The sequence below is a fragment of the Hyperolius riggenbachi genome, chromosome 9, assembly GCF_040937935.1.
Source record: "Hyperolius riggenbachi isolate aHypRig1 chromosome 9, aHypRig1.pri, whole genome shotgun sequence".
Lineage (NCBI taxonomy): Eukaryota > Metazoa > Chordata > Amphibia > Anura > Hyperoliidae > Hyperolius > Hyperolius riggenbachi.
Genome location: NC_090654.1, coordinates 146,115,743 through 146,135,225, shown reverse-complemented (window position 1 = coordinate 146,135,225; position 19,483 = coordinate 146,115,743). Strand labels below are relative to the sequence as shown.

General features: G+C 43.0%; 1 protein-coding gene across 1 annotated transcript in view; it reads left to right on the top strand.

Annotated features, from left to right (window-relative positions):
- Positions 1-19,483, top strand: part of COPA (COPI coat complex subunit alpha) — a 329,230-nt gene that overhangs the window by 154,964 nt on the left and 154,783 nt on the right. The window contains exon 15 of the mRNA XM_068253599.1: positions 10,400-10,539. Coding sequence (XP_068109700.1) covers positions 10,400-10,539 — 140 coding nt within the window. The remainder of the gene's footprint in view (positions 1-10,399; positions 10,540-19,483) is intronic.

Genomic DNA, 19,483 nt, shown 5'->3' with positions numbered 1-19,483 from the left:
AGCAGAAGATCCAGGTGGTGGAGGAGGACAACGAGGGACTGATTATCCTGAAGGCGGCTGGAGGAAGCCCCAGGTATGTATAAAACTTTAATTTCATCTGTCTCAGGTTTACTTTGTTACACAGTAGTACTATACTCTACATATGCACTCCCCACAGAGCTGCACGGAATCCACTGAGAATGCTGTGAACATTGAACACAGAGGTGTTGTATGTCACCCATAAACCTTGTTCAGATTGTGCATGAAGAATGTGTAATAGAGGAAGAATCTCCTCATTCCCCTGCAGAGTACCTGCACATCATTCTTACATGTACCCACACTTACATTGCCTAGGGCCTGATAGATGTTCTTTGTTCCGGTTTGTATCTTTTACAAGTACTCTTACCAAGGACTGGTTTTAGTCTAAAGGGAATAAATATAGTAGTCTACATATCCTTCTCACTTCAGTTGTCTTGTAAAATTCCTAAGCGTTGGCAGTTAAGAGACAAATTTCATGTTACATACTTTTAATCAACAAAATTGTAATATGCAAATTAGAGGAGTCGGAGTCGAGGAGTCTGAGTCGGTGGAATCCTAAACTGAGGAGTCGGAGTCGGTGGATTTTTGGACCGACTCCACAGCCCTGGTACAAAATACAAGGTCTTTCTCACGATGAGACGTAGTTTCCCTCCATCAGTCTAGAGGAGGGAGGAAGTGACAAGACGTCAGTGATGCGGATGCGTTCACTTCCAGGCCTGTTGCACTCAAATGCTTGTGCACAGAACAGGTGGGGGCCTTGAGCTCTGCCACCACCCAGGACCCCCAACCCCACATGCGACACCAAAGGATGATTACAGGTGAGCCCCAGTGGTCACACCACAAGGGAATCGGCCACAACCATCCCTGAACGCCAAGCAAAAGAGAATCAAATGCTCACTCTGCAATTTAAATTGGTCTGCAGACAACCTATCAGCCAATAAGGTTCAAAACTTACACTTGTGTCTGCAATACCAAATCTAGCAGAAGCTAATTGGGGGGGTAGGCTGTAGCGTGAAGTCCCCAGTTTTGTTTTTTTTGCGGAGAAAACTTTTGTCTACATAAGCGTCACTACCAGCCGGTACGGCCACAAAAGGTGTTGGAAGGACGGGCTGGCATCTCTCATGCACGTGCAAGTTGCAGTCTGTGCTGACAGTTGAGACAAGACTACCTGATGTCTACAGTGCCCAGGGATGATGCTTCAACAGCCCCAAAGGTGAGAACATGGGGAGATTCTCACTTTGCGGTGCAGTTCATTTAGTTATTGCTGCTATACAGTGGTTTGCAAAAGTATTCGGCCCGCTTGAAGTTTTCCACATTTTGTCATATTACTGCCACAAACCTGAACTAATGTTATTGGAATTCCACATGAAAGACCATTTCAAAGTGGTGTATACGTGAGAAGTGGAACAAAAATCATACATGATTCCAAATATTTTTTTTTAGAAATAATTGCAAAGTGGGGTGTTTTCGTAATTATTTAGCCCCCTTTCGTCTGAGTGCACTCAGTTGCCCATAGACATTGCCTGATGAGTGCTAATGACTAAATAGAGTGCACCTGTGTGTAATCTAATGTCAGTACAAATACAGATGCTCTGTGACAGCCTCACGAGAATATTGGGAGCAACAACACCATGAAGTCCTAAGAACACACAAGACAGGTCAGGGATCAAGTTATTGAGAAATTTAAAGCAGGCTTAGGCTACAAAAAGATTTCCAAAGCCTTGAACATCCCACGGAGCACTGTTCAACTGTAAACTTACCAAGTCAAAGCCGTCCACCTAAACTCACAGGCCGAACAAGGAGAGCGCTGATCAGAAATGCAGTCAAGGAGTCCATGGTGACTCTGGACGAGCTGCAGTGATCTACAGCTCAGGTGGGGGAATCTGTCCATAGGACAACTATTAGTCGTGCACTGCACAAAGTTGACCTTTATGGAAGAGTGGCAAGAAGAAAGCCATTGTTAACAGAAAAGCATAAGAAATCCCGTTTGCAGTTTGCAACAAGCCATGTGGGGGACACAGCAAACGTGTGGAAGAAGGTGTTCTGGTCAGAAGAGACCAAAATGAAACTTTTTGGCCAAAATGCAAAACGCTATGTGTGGCAGAAAAACTAACACTGCACATCACTCTGAACACACCATCCCCACTGTCAAATATGATGGTGGCAGCATCATGCTCTGGGGGTGCTTCTCTTCAGCAGGGACAGGGAAGCTGGTCAGAGTTGATAGGGAGATGGATGGAGCCATATACAGGGCAATCTTGGAAGAAAACCTCTTGGAGTCTGCAAAACACTTGAGACTGGGGTGGAGGTTCACCTTCCAGCAGGACAACGACCCAAGACATAAATCCAGGGCAACAATGGAATGGTTTAAAATAAAACATATCCATGTGTTAGAACGGCCCAGTCAAAGTCCAGATCTAAATCCAATCGAGAATCTGTGGCAAGATCTGAAAACTGCTGTTCACAAACGCTGTCCATCTAATCCGACTGAGCTGGAGCTGTTTTGCAAAGAAGAATGGGCAAGGATTTCATTCTCTAGATGTGCAAAGCTGGTAGAGACATACCATAAAAGACTGGCAGCTGTAAGGTGGTTCTACAAAGTATTGGCTCAGGGGGCTGAATAAATACGCACATCCCACTTTGTAGTTATTTATTTGTAAAAAATGTTTGGAATCATGTATGATTTTCGTTCCACTTTGTATTGGTCTTTCACGTGGAATTCCAATAACATTGATTCAGGTTTGTGGCAGTAATGTGACAAAATGTGGAAAACATCAAGGGGGCCGAATACTTTTTCAAGCCACTGTAGCTAAGGAACGTTTTTTAGACACTTAAGTTAAGGATGCAGTGAAAGCTACTAGGAAAGAGGTTGCTGAAATTTTAAATCAATTTAAAACTTCTTTGTTATAGCCTAAACTATCTACCTCTGGGACTGATCTGGTACTTCTTAAAGAGGAACTCCAGTGAAAATAATGTAATAAAAAAAGTGCTTCATTTTTACAATAATTATGTATAAATGATTTAGTCAGTGTTTGCTCATTGTAAAATCTTACCTCTCCCAGATTCACATTCTGACATGTATTACATGGTGACATTTTTACTGTGGGCAGGTTATGTAGCTGTTTCTAGCTGTTCTGGCTGTTACAGACAGCTGTAAACAACCATTTCCTGTCTGTGAACATTGTTACATTGTGGCAGTTTGCCCAGAGTACTGCGGTACTCAGAGCTTCTTGTGGGAGGGGGTTCACCACAATATCAGTCATACAGCGCCCCCTGATGGTCTGTTTGTGAAATGCAATAGATTTGTCATGTAAAAGGGGGTATCAGCTACTGATTGGGAGTTAAATTCTTGGTCGGAGTTTCTCTTTAAAGTAACATGGTAATGAGGTATGCTATTCATCAGAAGGTGAATCTTCTTCCGACTCATGATATTTTTAAGGATTCTGCTAATCCACTGTTTAAATTTTAAGATGAACCCGAGGTGAAAATAAACTGATAAGATAAGCAAACAATTGTATTTTTTATTTTTCTCCTCAAAAGTGACCTTTTTTTTTTTAGATATCACATGGTTTTATTTTATATTTAAACATCTACAAAGTCGATTGAATGGTTTATTGTCTTTGCTCAACGGCAGTCTGTTAACTGCCTCAGAGTTAAAATACATGTACTATTGAAAATTCTCTATCTCAAAAGTTGGACTCTGCCAGGAAAACTTCTATGGCTATAATTTACTCATCTGTGAGGTTTACTATACTCCCGACAAGGTACCAGCAAGACTGAAGCTGTCACTTGCATGCCTGAAAATGAACTCTTCTAGGCAGCAAAATAAACAGACAGCCTGGTTGTTAATGTTTTGCACTGTACATACACGTTTATCTCATGTCACATGTCGCCTCGGGTACACTTTAAATTCAAAGTTGATGATACTGATGGCCTTATTTCAGCCATTAGTGACACTTTGAATCTTGCGAAGGATAGATCAGAGTCTCTTACATCCAGGCCCATTTCTAGGGGCCGTGCATCCGTGCGGCAGCCCTGAGCGCTATTGGGAGGGGGGAGCCGCGGGAAGGGCAGCCCGACCTCTCCCTCCCTTCCTCTCCCTGGGCCGCCCTCCGTTCTCCCCCCTCCGACTGCAGAGTGATTGCAGCAGGGAAGCGCTGTAAATAGCTACTCACCTCCCTGGTTCCAATCGCCGATCACTCACTAGCCGCTGGTCTCCTCTCTGCATAGCCGGGTATACACACGCTGCTTCCTGTTTAGCAGGAAGCAGCGTGTGTGGCTTAGGACTTGGGAAGGTAGCCTCACGTCTCGCAATATATAATATGCAGAACAGTTTATCTACAAAAGCCAAGTAATGAAAAATGTAACTTTGTTAAAGTCAGAAGAAGTGTTCTCATGTATTTGGAGGTGACTGTGGACTGTAGGAATTTGGATTCTTTTGGTTTTGAAGCAAAAATAAGGGATGTAGTGCATCAAAAGCTATAATTGGTAGATGGATTAAAATGAAGCTGTTTTCACGACATATTCCATACGGCTGGTAGAATTACAAGTGTCTCACAGCACATTCCACACAGGCAGTAGCAGCAACCTGGGCTCCTGCTGGGGACACTCTGGATCGGACTTGCAAGCTGTGACTTGGTCAAGTTTCAACACATCTGTAAAACACATAAACTTGATATATTGTCTGATCAATAACAGACCTTTGGACAGAAAGTATTGAAGCTTTCAACCACCCAGAGGTTTGAGGTTTCTTGCTTACCATATCCGAGTCTTGTCCCAGAGGATTATTTGGCAAAACACTTTACTCACTCAACGTTCTTTCTAGTAATCCTCTGGGATAATGTGGTGTTTTGTTTTTTCATGTGGTGGAACTGGGATCATGATGTATTGTTTGTTGTGTTATCCACTCTGTGTGGTTCTTATTTACCATATTTTTTGGACTATAAGACCCTCCTGACCATCAGGGCTGTGGAGTCGGAGTCGGGACAATTTTTGGGTACCTGGAGTCGGAGTCGGGAGAAAATGCAGACTCCGACTCCTAATGAATTTAAACTGTATATAAAATAGAAAATATGATAGAATGTTCTATTTCTCAGATAATAGTCATCATAAATAATTTATATATACAGTAATTGCTGTACTTTGTCCACAAAAAATGAAATACACCAATCAAAAATTAGTTACTTGTTCTGCTTCAATAAAGCAGTCCCAATATTTTTAAAGTCCGATATACATATCTGATTGTGACTGTACAGTATATATGATGTGTACACATCGATCTCTTATATATACTAGATAACATCTATGCTGTAAGAATAAATCCTGATGTGTAGCTGTGTCACAAATAGAGATGGTCAATGAGATGGAAATAATTCTGCGTTGATGCTGGTTTATGCAAATGTATGCACTCCCTTTGCTCGTGAAATCAAATAATTTGATATGTTGGTAACATTTGGTTTGGTGACTATGAATTAAAGGGTACCTGAGACAGATGAAAAGAAAAGTTTTATACATACCTGGGGCTTCCTCCAGCCCTCTTCAGGCTAATCCAGTCGCTGTCCTCCTCCGCCAAATGGTACAAAAAGAGAAAAGGCAACCCCTCAAAATAGGTAGTTAACGAGCACTAATTGGACCAAAAGAACATGTATGAGGTATAATATATATCTTTATTAAAGCCAACTAAAAATTAAAAACATTTAAAACCAAGCAGACTGTGACCAAGCCTATATAAGGCCCCCAGTAATACAAGTATTATAGTGGCATCGCAGTCCATAAAGATACAGCATGAATAAATAATATAATAAATACTCAGTTGTGCATTTTTCTCGAGATATATGTGGTTATAGAAATTTTTCAGTGTTGTTGTGTATAGTATACTATATTTATAGAAATAAATTTAACACTGAGCCACACATTAATCGGGAGAAAATGCACTCCTATATTAAAAATAGAGCTGTAAAAAATCTCTCAAAACGCCACATAATAAGGTGCCAGTATCAACTAAGACTTCAATCTGAAGAACAGTGCATTACATCAATCATCAAAGTGCATATAAGTGCATATAAGTATATAAGGTAGTGAGCTGAGAATAAAGAGCCAAGGTAAGGTAAGACAAGAATCAAAGTACGTGAAATACAAATAAGAATATAGCGAAGAGATGTGGGTAGGTAAAGTGCGAGAGGCATGGAGGAGAGATACGATTGTGAGGCTCACCTATGTAAAGTAGTATGTAAGGCCTGGGGACGGCTGCATGGGCGCTCCTGCGCCTGTCCGACTAGTTCCGCCGAAGCTGCTGAAGGGTCGTCACAGGCTTTGATTCTTGTCTTGCCTTACCTTGGCTCTTTATTCTCAGCTCACTACCTCATATGCACTTATATGCACTTTGATGATTGATGTAATGCACTGTTCTTCAGATTGAAGTCTTAGTTGATACTGGCACCTTATTATGTGGCGTTTTGTGAGATTTTTTTACAGCTCTATTTTTAATATGAGTGCATTTTCTCCTGATTAATGTGTGGTTCAGTGTTAAATTTTCTTCTATAAATATAGTATACTATACACTACAACACTGACAAATTTCTATGACCACACATACCTCGAGGAAAATGCACAATTGAGTATTTATTATATTATTTATTCCTGCTGTATCTTTATGGATTGCGATGCCACTATAATACTTGTATTACTGGGGGCCTTTTATAGGCGTGGTCACGGTCTGCTTTGTTTTAAATGTTTGTAATTTTTAGTTGGCTTTAATAAAGATATGTTATACCTCATACATGTTCTTTTGGTCCAATTAGTGCTTGTTAACTACCTATTATTTTGAGGGGTTGCCTTTTCTCTTTTTGTATAGTTATCATCAGGTCTATGACCTATTTCTCCCCCCCCCCCCCCCCAATGTATAGACTAAAAGCAATATTTGTTGCCCGGTGATGCGTGCTCGCTTTTTCTTTTTGTTTTAATAAACTCCTCCACCAAATGGATCTTCTGCTATGAGTCCCGGTAATTCAGCCACTCAGCGCAGTCTGGCCACGTGCCACTTCCACAGCCAGGAACATTCTGGACTTGCGCAATAGTGCTGCGCAAGTGTAGTACGCACCCAGCGGCGGAGTGTGTGCATGCACACTACACCCGACTAGCTCAAGTACCTGGACCCATAGCAGAAGATCCAGGTGGCGGAGGAGGACAGCTAGGTACTGATTAGCCTGAAGGGGACTGGAGAAAGCCATATGTATGTATAAAACTTTAATTTCATCTGTCTCAGCTTAAAAACAAGAAGAGAATCGAGAGCCCAATATGGTGCAGTATTGTCAGGTAAAATTAAGAGTTCAATACAATTTTATGTATATATACACAAACACTGGTTACCCATAGGCAACCACTTTAAATGCAGGTGGGGAGCATTAGGACCTGACCCCACTCAGGTTAAGTAGTCGCTCTCTCTAGATAGTAGATGGGGATGCACCCCTTCACCCAGGGTGGACTAGAAGATCAGCAAAAACTCTGTATACAGAGGCGCCAGAGTAGAGTGAAACATTTTAAAAACTGCTTAAAAGCAGAGGGGGATGTTAAGGTGGACTTACCTCCCTCTTACAAAAAAAGAAAACTCACTTGAGTCTCGATAAAACAGAATTGACAAATTTATTCAACTCCACAAATGCAATGTGTTTTGTGGGCGTGACCCCGCTTCCTCAGGCAAAAATGGGAGCACAACTCAGTGGGTCAAGCAATAGGTTTGAGCGCCTCTTAATGTATTTCCCAGATTTTATCAGCATGTGGATTGTAAAACCAGAGGAGAAAACACCTTATGCTGGATCCACACCATACCATTTTTTTGGCAGATTTACCCGCCAGATTGATTATGTCCACATATCCGATCTGAGGATCTATCATTTTTTTTTCGCGATTTTCTGATCGATTTCCGTTTCTCTATGGAAATCTATCAGAAAATTGCTAAAAGAAACGATCGATCCTCAGATCGGACATGCTGGAAATAATCGACCTGGCAGGTAAATGTGCCAAAAAATTGTATGGTGTGGATCCAGCATTAAGAACGGCACACAATACGTACTGCCCAATAACTCCAGCCTAGCAGAGGAATTTAACTTCTTTGCCCGATTTGAAAAATACATCAATCAGCCTCCAGTCAACTTTGGGCCCACTACAAACTCCTAGCCATTAGTCCTTCATATACATGAAATGTGAAAGGCACTCACAAATATCAACAGGAAAGCTGCAGGTCCCAGTGATGTGCAAGGACGTGCTCCAGGCCTGTGCTGGCCAGCTAGTGGAGGTTTTTTCTCAAATATTCAACCTCATTCTCTCTCATTGAGTGTAGGTTCCTCATGACTTAAAGAGACACTGAAGCGAAAAAAAATATGATATAATGAATTGGTTGTGTACTATGAATAATTACTAGAAGATTAGCAGCAAAGAAAATATTCTCATACTTTTATTTTCAGGTATATAGTGTTTTTTCTAACATTGCATGATTCTATAATATGTGCAGATTACACAACACTCAGCATTCAAAATGAGTCTTTCAGAGCAGTCTGTGACATAATGAACTCTCCTCTGGCAGAGGAAAAGTAAACATTTCAATTACAGTTGAGATAATAAAAGTCAGATAACAGCCCTCTCCACGACTAACTTGGTCGGAGAGCTTAATAGCTTTTTTGTATAGAGATAACAACTGGAGTTTCTCAACTCTTCCTGTACTGGAAACAATTAGACTGATGTATCTGATCTTAATGTTTTATTTCTTAGCTGTACTACACATACAAATCATAATATCATAATTTTTTTTCCGCTTCAGTGTCTCTTTAAAACCACAACCATTGTGCCTGTTCCAATCCCAGGATAACCTGTCTTAATGACTACAGACCAGTTACGCTAACCCCTGTCTTCCGCAAGTGCTTTGAAAGAATGGTAGCCACACACATCAAAGCCTTCATCCCAGCAAATCTAGATCAGCACCAGTTTTCCTACCGAACAAATTTATTGACTGAGGACACCATCTGTGTAGCTCTCCATGCTGCCTTCTCACACCTAGAAAAGCCCAACACCTATGCTAGGATGCTCTTCGTTTACTACAGCTCAGCATTTAACACCATCGTACCTAGCCAGCTGACCAACAAACTCCATGCACTAGGTGTTGCACTCTCCATATGTACCTGGTTATTGGACTTTCTTACAAATCGCCCTCAAGCTGTCAGGTTAGAAAAAGACACATCCTACACCCTTACCATGAGCACTGGCGTGCCACAGGGATTGTACGAAATCCTCTCCTCCATGAAATTTTCACCTATGACTGCCAGTCTATCCATAACTCAAACATAATTGTTAAGTTTGCAGATGATGCCGACTGTCATTGGACTTATAATAGACAACAAGGAAGCTGCATACAGAGCAGTTAGGAGCCTGACTGTGTGGTGTGACATTAAAAACCTTTTTTATATACAAAAAAAGACCAATGAAGTTATTCTGGACTTTAGGACCACCAAAAAGACCACTCACATACCAATAATGATCAATGCAGAGGCAGTGGAGAGAGTTTCCAGCTTCAAGTTTTTGGGAGTCGCCATCACAGAGAACCTGTCCTGGGCTGACCATGCTTTAGCTGTAACTGGCAAAGCACAACAGCGCCTCTTTTTGATGAAACTAAGGAGCGCTAACCTTCAACAGAAGCTTCTGGTTAATTTCTACAGATGCACTATAGAAAGTGTTTTGACCATTTGCATGATGGCCTGGTACAACAGCTGCACAAAGGTTGCCAGAGAAGCCCTGCAGTGAGTTGTTAAAACAGCAGAAGCCAATATTGACATTGAACTACCATCACTGGAACTGTTGTACAAGACTTGCTGTATGAGATAGACCAAAAACATTATCAAGGACTACACTCACCCCGGAAATGCCTTGTTTGAGCTCCTACCATCAGGTAAATGCTTTAGATCAATCCGCATACAAACGAACAGACTGAAAACCAGCTTTTTCCCTTCTGCAATAAACTTGATAAACTTTGAATCCTCCCTGAAATAATGAACACTGTGAACAAATTGTTTAAACATTTGAAATACATGGCATTCTAGATTAATTCTTTTATTTCTACCTTTGTTACTGTCACTATGCTCCCTATGTGCACCGTGGGGCTGTTATGAACATTTTTGTCATGTCATTTTGTTGTATTACACAATGACAATAAAGTGCTTGAACTGAATTATAATTTAAAAGAAGGACAGCCTTACTCCTACCTCAGTATTAAAGGGGAAATATTTAAATATTTCCTGAGTACACTTGGCTATCTCTCTGAGTCTTGTTCCAGAGAATTACTAGAAAGAACGTTACCCAGTGAGTAACAATGTTTTGGTTTTTTTCTCCACAGATCCTCATTAAGAACCTGAAAAACGAGATCACTAAGAAAGTCCAAGTGCCAAACTGTGATGAGATCTTCTATGCTGGTACAGGAAACTTACTGCTTCGTGACGCAGACTCTATCACACTGTTCGATGTTCAGCAGAAACGGTAACCCTCCTCTCTGCATAGTGCTATCACTACACATGTTGCCTGTAGATGGAATTTGGGATGGCAGTGAATACTTGTAGAACTTAAAGAGGAACTATTAGCAATAACATGCCCCCCAAAGAAAACACATATGTAAGTAGATACATACTTCCTCTACTTACATAACAGATGTATTGCACTCTCCTCGGTTTCCTTCCATATCATTTTATGTTAGAAATATGGGGTCATTCTCTTCATGGCAGGGGCCATCTTTCTTCCTTCGGGTATATTCTTCCCCCCCGCACTCCCCTCCTCCCCGCACTTATTCTCAGCACAGCGGGGAGGAAAAATGCAACTGGCAAAGACTCACCTAACAATAGATCCAAGCGCTGCAGTTCCCCCCTATACTCTCTGCACTACCACCGGCGTCAGTGCAGAGAGTATGGGGGGAACTGCAGCGCCTGGGAACATTATTTCTGGAGTCTGTGCGCTGCCTTTATCCTTCCCCAAAGTTCTGTGCGGGGATGAAGGATAATGCGGCGGCGGCGGAAGGGCAGAAGGGGGGGCGCGGACATCACACTGGAGGAGGGGGCAGAGGACAGTGACAGGAGATAGCCTCTGGCCCCCTCCGTGTGCTCTTACAGCGGCTACACCGCCGCAGACAAGGGGAGAGCAGGCGGCCAATCGCAGAGCGGTGATTGACAGAGGCTTTAGCCAATCAGCCTGCCTGTCATTTCTGTTCTGCGGCTTGCGTCCTGCAGGCATGGGGAGAGAAAAACCTAGAAAAAAAAGTAAGAAGGATTTTAACTAGTTGCATTGCCTTTTTAGCATCCTTTTTGTCTATGTAATAGACTAATATTATTATTATTATTATTATTATTTAGTATTTATATAGCGCCGACATATTACGCAGCGCTGTACAGTGTATATATATCTTGTCACTAACTGTCCCTCAAAGGAGCTCACAATCTAATCCCTACCATTGCTATATGTCTATATTATGTAGTGCTGTAGTCTAGGGCCAATTTTTTTAGGGGGAGCCAATTAACTTATCCGTATGTTTTTGGAATGTGGGAGGAAACCGGAGTGCCCGGAGGAAACCCACGCAGACACGGAGAGAACATACAAACTCTTTGCAGATAGTGCCCTGGCTGGGATTCGAACCAGGGACCCAGTGCTGCAAGGCGAGAGAGCTAACCACTACGCCACCGTGCTAATATAGAAAATGTATTTCACATATAATGCCTAACAGTTACTCTTTAAGGGAAATGTAAATTTTTGTGAAACACAAATTTGTATTGAGGTAGTGATTTTAACTACTTAAAGACTGCCCCACGCCAACGGGCGAGGTCGTGGCGGCAGCCCCAGGACCGCCTAATGCCAATTAACGTCAAGTCCTGGGGCTGGGATTTGCAGGAGATCGCACACAGGCTGCGTGAGCATCTCCTGCCTGAGGGGCGGAGCTCCGCCCCGACTTAAGTCTCCGAGCGGCTGTCCCCTCTGCAACTGCGAGATTGATCTGCTGTCATGGGCTGAAGCCTATGACAGACGATCACACTGATTGGCTGATGGGGGGGGGGGGGATTTATAAATATTTAAAAAAGCAGCAAATTTTTATTAAAAAACAAACAATGATAAACAAATGTCTGGGGGGCAATCAGACCCCACCAACAGAGAGCTCTGTTGGTGGGCAGAAAAAGGGGGGGGGGATCACTTGTGTGCTGAGTTGTACGGGCCTGTAGCTATGCTTTAAAGCTGCAGTGGCCCATTTAGTTAAAATTGCTCTGGTCTTTAGTGGGGTTTTCCACTGCAGTCCTCAAGTGGTTAAAGAGGAACTCCAGTGAAAATACTGTAAGAATGAAGCACTTTTTTTTATTACATTAATTATGTATAAATGATTTAGTCAGTGTGTGCCCATTGTAAAATCTTTTATATCCCTGATTTTCATTCTGACATTTATTACATGGTGACATTTTTACTACTGGCAGGTGTTGTAGCTGCTGCATGGTTTTTTGGCAGTTGGAAACAGCCAGGAGTAAATACTAAACAGTTTCTTGTGGGAGGGGTTTCACCACAATATCAGTCATACAGCACCCCCTGATGGTCTGTTTGTGAAAAGGAATAGGTTTCTCATGTAAAAGGGGGTATCAGCTACTGATTGGGATAAAGTTCAATTCTTGGTCGGAGTTTCTCTTTAAGCACTTTATTAGTAAGTGGTAGTTGGTTGTGTCTGCAGATAAACTGTCAAATGATGATTTGGGCTGTACTGTCAACCAAACATAGTACTGCTTTCCTGGCTGTAATTTGGAGTACTTTAAATTATTTGCCATGTCTGGAAATTGGTAGCTTTCTACAAACTGAAATGGAATGGAAACTTGTACTACACTAAATTATAGTAGTGCTTGTGAAGCAATAACGTATCTTTTTCTTATTTTTAGGAAAGGTTTATAAACTTACAGAAAACGTTTTATAAACAGTACAGAAACATTTTTACTACTAGGAAAGGTTTATAAACTTTCATTTTTTTTAAAACTAGAAAGGCTACTGAATCTGAAAAATGTAGCTTGGAGAGTGAAGATGAATGTTAAAGATCCAGCAACAGTAGTTCTTGGAAGGAGGATTGAAAAAAGAGTTGATGCAGGTGCATGTGAGCTTGGATGTTACAGTGACTCTATGCACTTGTATCTTATATGGCGGAGCCATGAATGAGATTGGGTGGGTGTTAAAGGACAACTGAAGTGAGAAGTATATGGAGGCTGCCCTATTTGTTTACTTTTAAACAATAACAGTTGCTTGGCTGCCCTGCTGATCTATTCGGATGTACAAGTGTCTGAATAACACCAGAAACAAGCATGCAGATAATCCTGTCATATCTGACAATGGCAGAAATGCCTGATCTGCTGCATGCTTGTTCAGGGTCTATGCCTAAAAGTATTAGAGGCAGATGATCAACAGGACAGACAGGAAACCAGTATCGTTTAAAAGGAAATAATAATGGCAGCTTCCATATACCTCTTGCTTCAGCTGTATTTTAAGAGCCCGCATGAGAATGGGTATTTCTTAGGGCCCGTTTCCACTATTGTGAATCTGCATGCGTTTCCTGCATGCAGATTCGCGCAGCCAATACAAATGGATGGGCCTGTTTCCACTTGTCAGTTTTGCTGTGCGTTTTTCTGTGCAGGATTTTTCTGCATGCACGGCAGAGCCCTCAGAATTCGCCTGCGTGTGGAATGCAGGCTAATCGCACACAATGTATTTAATAGGGAAATCGCATGCGGTTTCCCCATGCGTTTTTTGCAGCGAATTCACATAGGTACCAATGCAAATTCACACAGGAAGTGACATGGTTAAAATTGCATATACCCTCACCTATGCGAATTTGCGGCAAAAAACGCAAGGGGAATCGCATCCGCATGCGATTTCATCAGCGCTGGAATCCAGGCGATTCCGCACCGCAATAGTGGAAACGGGCCCTTAGAAGTGGATATGATAATGTGTTGACCTTGGAGGTTGAAATGAGGTTAGGTGCGACTTAGAGGCAGAAATGAAGATGGGTTTGACTAAGAATCAGAATTGAAGATAGGTGGGCCTTATAAAACCAGAAATGAGGATGGCTGAGCCATGACGGCATGAATGAGTATGGATGGATTTTGAAGGCAGGAATAATTGGGTGGATCTTAACCTCCCTGGCGGTTTATTTATTTTGCTAGGGAGGCTGCAATGTGTTTTTTTTTTTAATTAAAAAAAAAATATTTCATGCAGCCAACTGAAAGTTGGCTGCATGAAAGCCCACTAGAGGGCGCTCCGGAAGCGTACTTTCGATCGCCTCCGGCAATCGAAAGTAACAAGATAGGCCGCAATGAGCGGCCTATCTTGTTTCGCTTTCCTCGTCGCCATGGCGACGAGCGGAGTGACGTCATGGATGTCAGTCGACGTCCTGACGTCAGAGCCGCCCGATCCAGCCCCTAGCGCCGGCCGGAACTGTTTGTTCCGGCTGCGCTGGGCTCGGGCGGCTGGGGGGACCCTCTTTCGCCGCTGCACGCGGCGGATCGCCACGGAGCGGCGGCGATCGGGCAGCACACGCGGCTGGCAAAGTGCCGGCTGCGTGTGCTGCTTTTTTCAAAACGAAAATCGGCCCAGCAGGGCCTGAGCGGCGACCTCCGGCGGCATACCCCGAGCTCAGCTCGGGATTACCGCCAAGGAGGTTAAAGGCTGAAGTGGAACTGAATGGAGTTTCAGAACATAGTTGGAGCTTAAAGAGAACCTGAACTGAAAATTAAAAGTCAAAATAAGCATACACAAGTCATACTTACCTTCCATGTTGTCTACTCCTCAGTGTCTTTCTCCTGTCCCGCGTCCTGTTTGTTCACTGTGATCAAGGGAATTTTCCGTCCTCCATTTTGAAAATGGCCATTACCCATAACTGCTTTCTGCTCAGCACACAGTTAAACTGTAACATCGCCCACTTGAGCCATAGGGAAACATGGTCATTACCTGGTACATCAGTTTTCCTCTCAGCTATAACTGACAGCAACTGATATTTTACTGACAACAACTGATATATTTCAGATCTGACAAAATATTGTCAGAACTGGAAGGGATTATTGTCAGAAGAAAATGGTGAGCTTCTGAGAGGAACTGATGGCAAGGTAACTATGTAATGTTCATTTGAAGTTACCTCATGTGTTTATTTTAAATATTTTTACTCAGTACAGGTTCTCTTTAACCACTAGAACAGGGATATCCGGTTATATCCACAAAAATTTGGACAGAGACCACGTTTTTTTATTTTGGTTCTGTACGTTACCACAATGAATTTTAAAGGAAACCGAAACAGTTGTAGTGCAGATGCAGTTGAAGTGCAGATTTTCAACGTTAATTCAGTGCGGGAAAAAAACAATTGCTTAAAAATGTGAGGCAACTAAAGCAATTTTTAACACAATCCCTTAATTTCAGGGGCTCAAAAGTAATTGGACAATTGACTCAAATGATATTTAATAGGCATCCAAAGCATGCCACTCCACCTGTAAAACATGGTGGAGGCAATGTGATGCCTTGGGCTTGCATGGCTGCCAGTGGCACTGGGAGACCAGTGTTTATTGATGATATGACTCGGGACAGAAGCAGCCAAATTAATTCTGAGGTGTTCAGAGACCTACTGTCTGCTCAAATCCAGCTAAATACATTCAAATTGATTGGGCGGAGTTTCATGATACAGCTGGACAATGACCCAAAACATACAGCCAAAGCAACCCAGGGGTTTATTCAAGCAAAGTGGAACATTTTTGAATAGCTAAGTCAGTCATCTGATCTTAAAGAGACTCTGTAACAACAAAAACCTCCCCTGGGGGGTACTCACCTCGGGTGGGGAAAGGCTCCGGATCCTAATGAGGCTTCCCACGCCGTCCTCTGTCCCACGGGGGTCTCGCCGCAGCCCTCCGAACAGCCGGCGACTGTGCCGACTGTCAGTTCAATATTTACCTTTGCTGGCTCCAGCGGGGGCGCTGTGGCGACTTTCGGCACGGAAATAGACGGAAATACCCGATCTCCGTCGGGTCCGCTCTACTGCGCAGGCGCCGGAAACTTGCGCCTGCGCAGTAGAGCAGACCCGACGGCGATCGGGTATTTCCGCCTACTTCGGCGCCGAGAGGCATCAGAGCGCCTGCGCAGGAGCCAGGAAGGTAAATATTGCGTCACGGCTGTACGGAGGGCTACAGCGAGACCCCCGAGGGACGCAGGACGGCGTGGGAAGCCTCATTAGGATCCTGAGGCTTCCCCCACTCGAGGTGAGTACCCCCCAGGGGCCGTTTTGTCGTTACAGTTCCTCTTTAACCCAGTTGTGTACAGGATATTCTCAAAAAATTAGCAAATTGTGATAAAGTTCATTATTTTCTGTAATGTACTGATAAACATTAGACTTTCATATATTTTAGATTCATTACACTACAACTGAAGTAGTTCAAGCCTTTTATTGTTTTAATAGTGATGATTTTGGCATACAGCTAATGAAAACTCAAAATTCCTATCTCAAAAAATTACCATATTTAATCCGACCATTAAAAGAAAAGTGTTTTTAAAACAAAAAAAGTCAACCTTCAAATAATTAGACTTAGTCTGGAATCCTTTTGCAGAAATGACTGCTTCAATGCGGCGTGGCATGGAGGAAATCAGCCTGTGGCACTGCTCAGGTGTTATAGAGGCCCAGGATGCTACGTCTCTCAACTTTCTCTTCACAGTATCCCACAGATTCTCTATGGGGTTCAGGTCAGGAGAGTTGGCAGGCCAATTGAGCACAGTAATTCCATGGTCAGTAAACCATTTACCAGTGGTTTTGGCACTGTGAGTAGGTGCCAGGTCGTGCTGAAAAATGGAATCTTCATCTCCATAAAGCTTTTCAGCAGATGGAAGCATGAAGTGCTCCAAAATCTCCTGATAGCTAGCTGCATTTTCCCTGCCCTTGATAAAACACAGTGGACCAACACCAGCAGCTGACATGGCACCCCAGACCATCACTGACTGTGGGTACTAGACACTGGACTTCAGGCATTTTGGCATTTCCCTCTCCCCAGCCTTCCTCCAGACTCTGGCACCTTAAATTTCCGAGTGACATGTAAAAGTTGCTTTCATCCGAAAAAAGTACTTTGGACCACTGAGCAACAGTCCAGTGCTGCTTCTCTGTAGCCCAGGTCAGGCGCCTGTGCCGCTATTTCTGGTTCAAAAGTGGGTTCATGCTTCTATCTGCTGAAAAGCTTTATGGAGATGAAGATTTCATTTTTCAGCACGACCTGGCACCTGCTCACAGTGCCAAAACCACTGGTAAATGGTTTACTGACCATGGTATTACTGTGCTCAATTGGCCTGCCAACTCTCCTGACCTGAACCCCATAGAGAATCTGTGGGATATTGTGAAGAGAAAGTTGAGAGACGCAAGACCCAACACTCTGGATGAGCTTAAAGAGACACTTAAGCCAGGGAAAAAAATGAGTTTTACTCACCTGGGGCTTCTACCAGCCCCCTGCAGCAGTCCTGTGCCCTCGCAGTCACTCACTAATCCTCTGGTCCCCGGCTGCCAGCTAGTTTCGTTTTTGCCGACAGGCCCGTCAGGACTGGCCACGCGTAGCTTTTTCCGCATTCCCGACTGTAATTAGCGCTATTGCGGGCCGCAACACGTACAAAAATACGCATTGCCGCATATCTATGCGTGCATAATGCGGCAACGCGTATTTTTGTACGTGTTGCGGCCCGCAATAGCGCTATTTACAGTTGGGAATGCGGAAAAAGCTACGCGTGGCCAGTCCTGACGGGCCTGTGGGCAAAAACGAAACTAGCTGGCAGCCGGGGACCAGAGGATTAATGAGTGACTGCGAGGGCACAGGACTGTTGCAGGGGGCTTGTAGAAGCCCCAGGTGAGTAAAAGTGTTTTTTTTTTTTTTCCTGGCTTAAGGTTCACTTTAAGGCCGCTATCGAAGCATCCTGGGCCTCCATACAACCTGAGCAGTGCCACAGGCTGATTGCCACGCCGCATTGAAGCAGTCATTTCTGCAAAAGGATTCCCGACCAAGTATTGAGTGCATTCCTGAACATAATTATTTGAAGGTTGACTCTTTTTTTGTTTTAAAAACATGTTTCTTTTATTGGTCGGATGAAATATGGTAATTTTTTGAGATAGGAATTTTGAGTTTTCATGAGCTGTATGCCAAAATCATCAATATTAAAACTATAAAAGGCTTGAACTATTTCAGTTGTAGTGTAATTAATCTAAAATATATGAAAGTCTGTTTATCAGTACATTACAGAAAATAATGAACGTTCTCACAATATGCTAATTTTTTGAGAAGATCCTGTATATACACTTGTGTAAGACTAAACTTTGGACAGGCCCACAGACAAACTGCAGCTGAAAGCCGCTGCAGTAAAGACCTGGCAAAGCAGTCAGTGAATGCAGCTCCCATTCCCAGAGCATTTTTTTGCCTTTGGGAGTTTTGCACTTCACCAGCTTATAATTCTTCTCTACTTTGGGGGCGATTCATAAAGCATTACCGCATTTGGTAATGCAGAAAACAGCTGACTTTACCAAGCAATTAGGAAAATGTCAATTCATAAAACCTGTTGCTGCATGAAAAGCTGAAATTGCTGAGCGATGAGGTAAATTACCAGCTTGTGCGGTAATTACCTTAACACGTCAGTAAATGTCAATTCATAAAGCCTACAGCAAGTGATAAAGCCACGAAGCAATTCTGTCTGCCTTGAAGTGGTGACAAGAACGCAGTATCTGTGTGAGGAGACAATGCTGGGTGCGTGACTCACAAGCAGAAGCAGAGGACGCTGTGACTGACAGGAGCAAGGAGCCAATAGAAACAGCCCCTGTCTTCTGCAAGTCTGGATGATGGAATGTGATGGGACCCGCATCCTTCACCGACAGGACAAGCTTTTAAACCCCCCCAGGCAGCAGCAGAGCAAGATCGGAACAAAACGGGCTTCCCTTGAATACCATAGGCTTTGTTGCTGGTTAACCTCTTGGGTTCTTGTTTGAAGATATGTGGGGAAAATCACCTAAGTATGGCATGTGCAAAGTTTCTTGGAAGTTGATCTAAGCTGTGGCAATTAAATAGAATGTTAAAAAAGACTAATAGACAGATTCAGAGCAAGCAGGCAATATAACAAAACATGTACATCTAAAGGGATGTTTGGATCTCTCTTACTGCCCTCACTGCACGGAACAGCTTGCAACACAGAGACACTCCACTCTCTTCTGCTGTTTTTGTCAAAGGGCTTCGGTAATTTACCGCACTTCTATCGCGCCTGGGAACATTTTTATGAATTAGCACACAAAAGTCTAAAATACTGAATGCGGTATTTTCCTGACCAAATATTTTTTCGCACGACCTTTTTTGAATTTGCCCCCATGTCGGACATAGTGATGGGCTCACGGGTAGATAACTAAAAAAAAACAATACCAAGATCG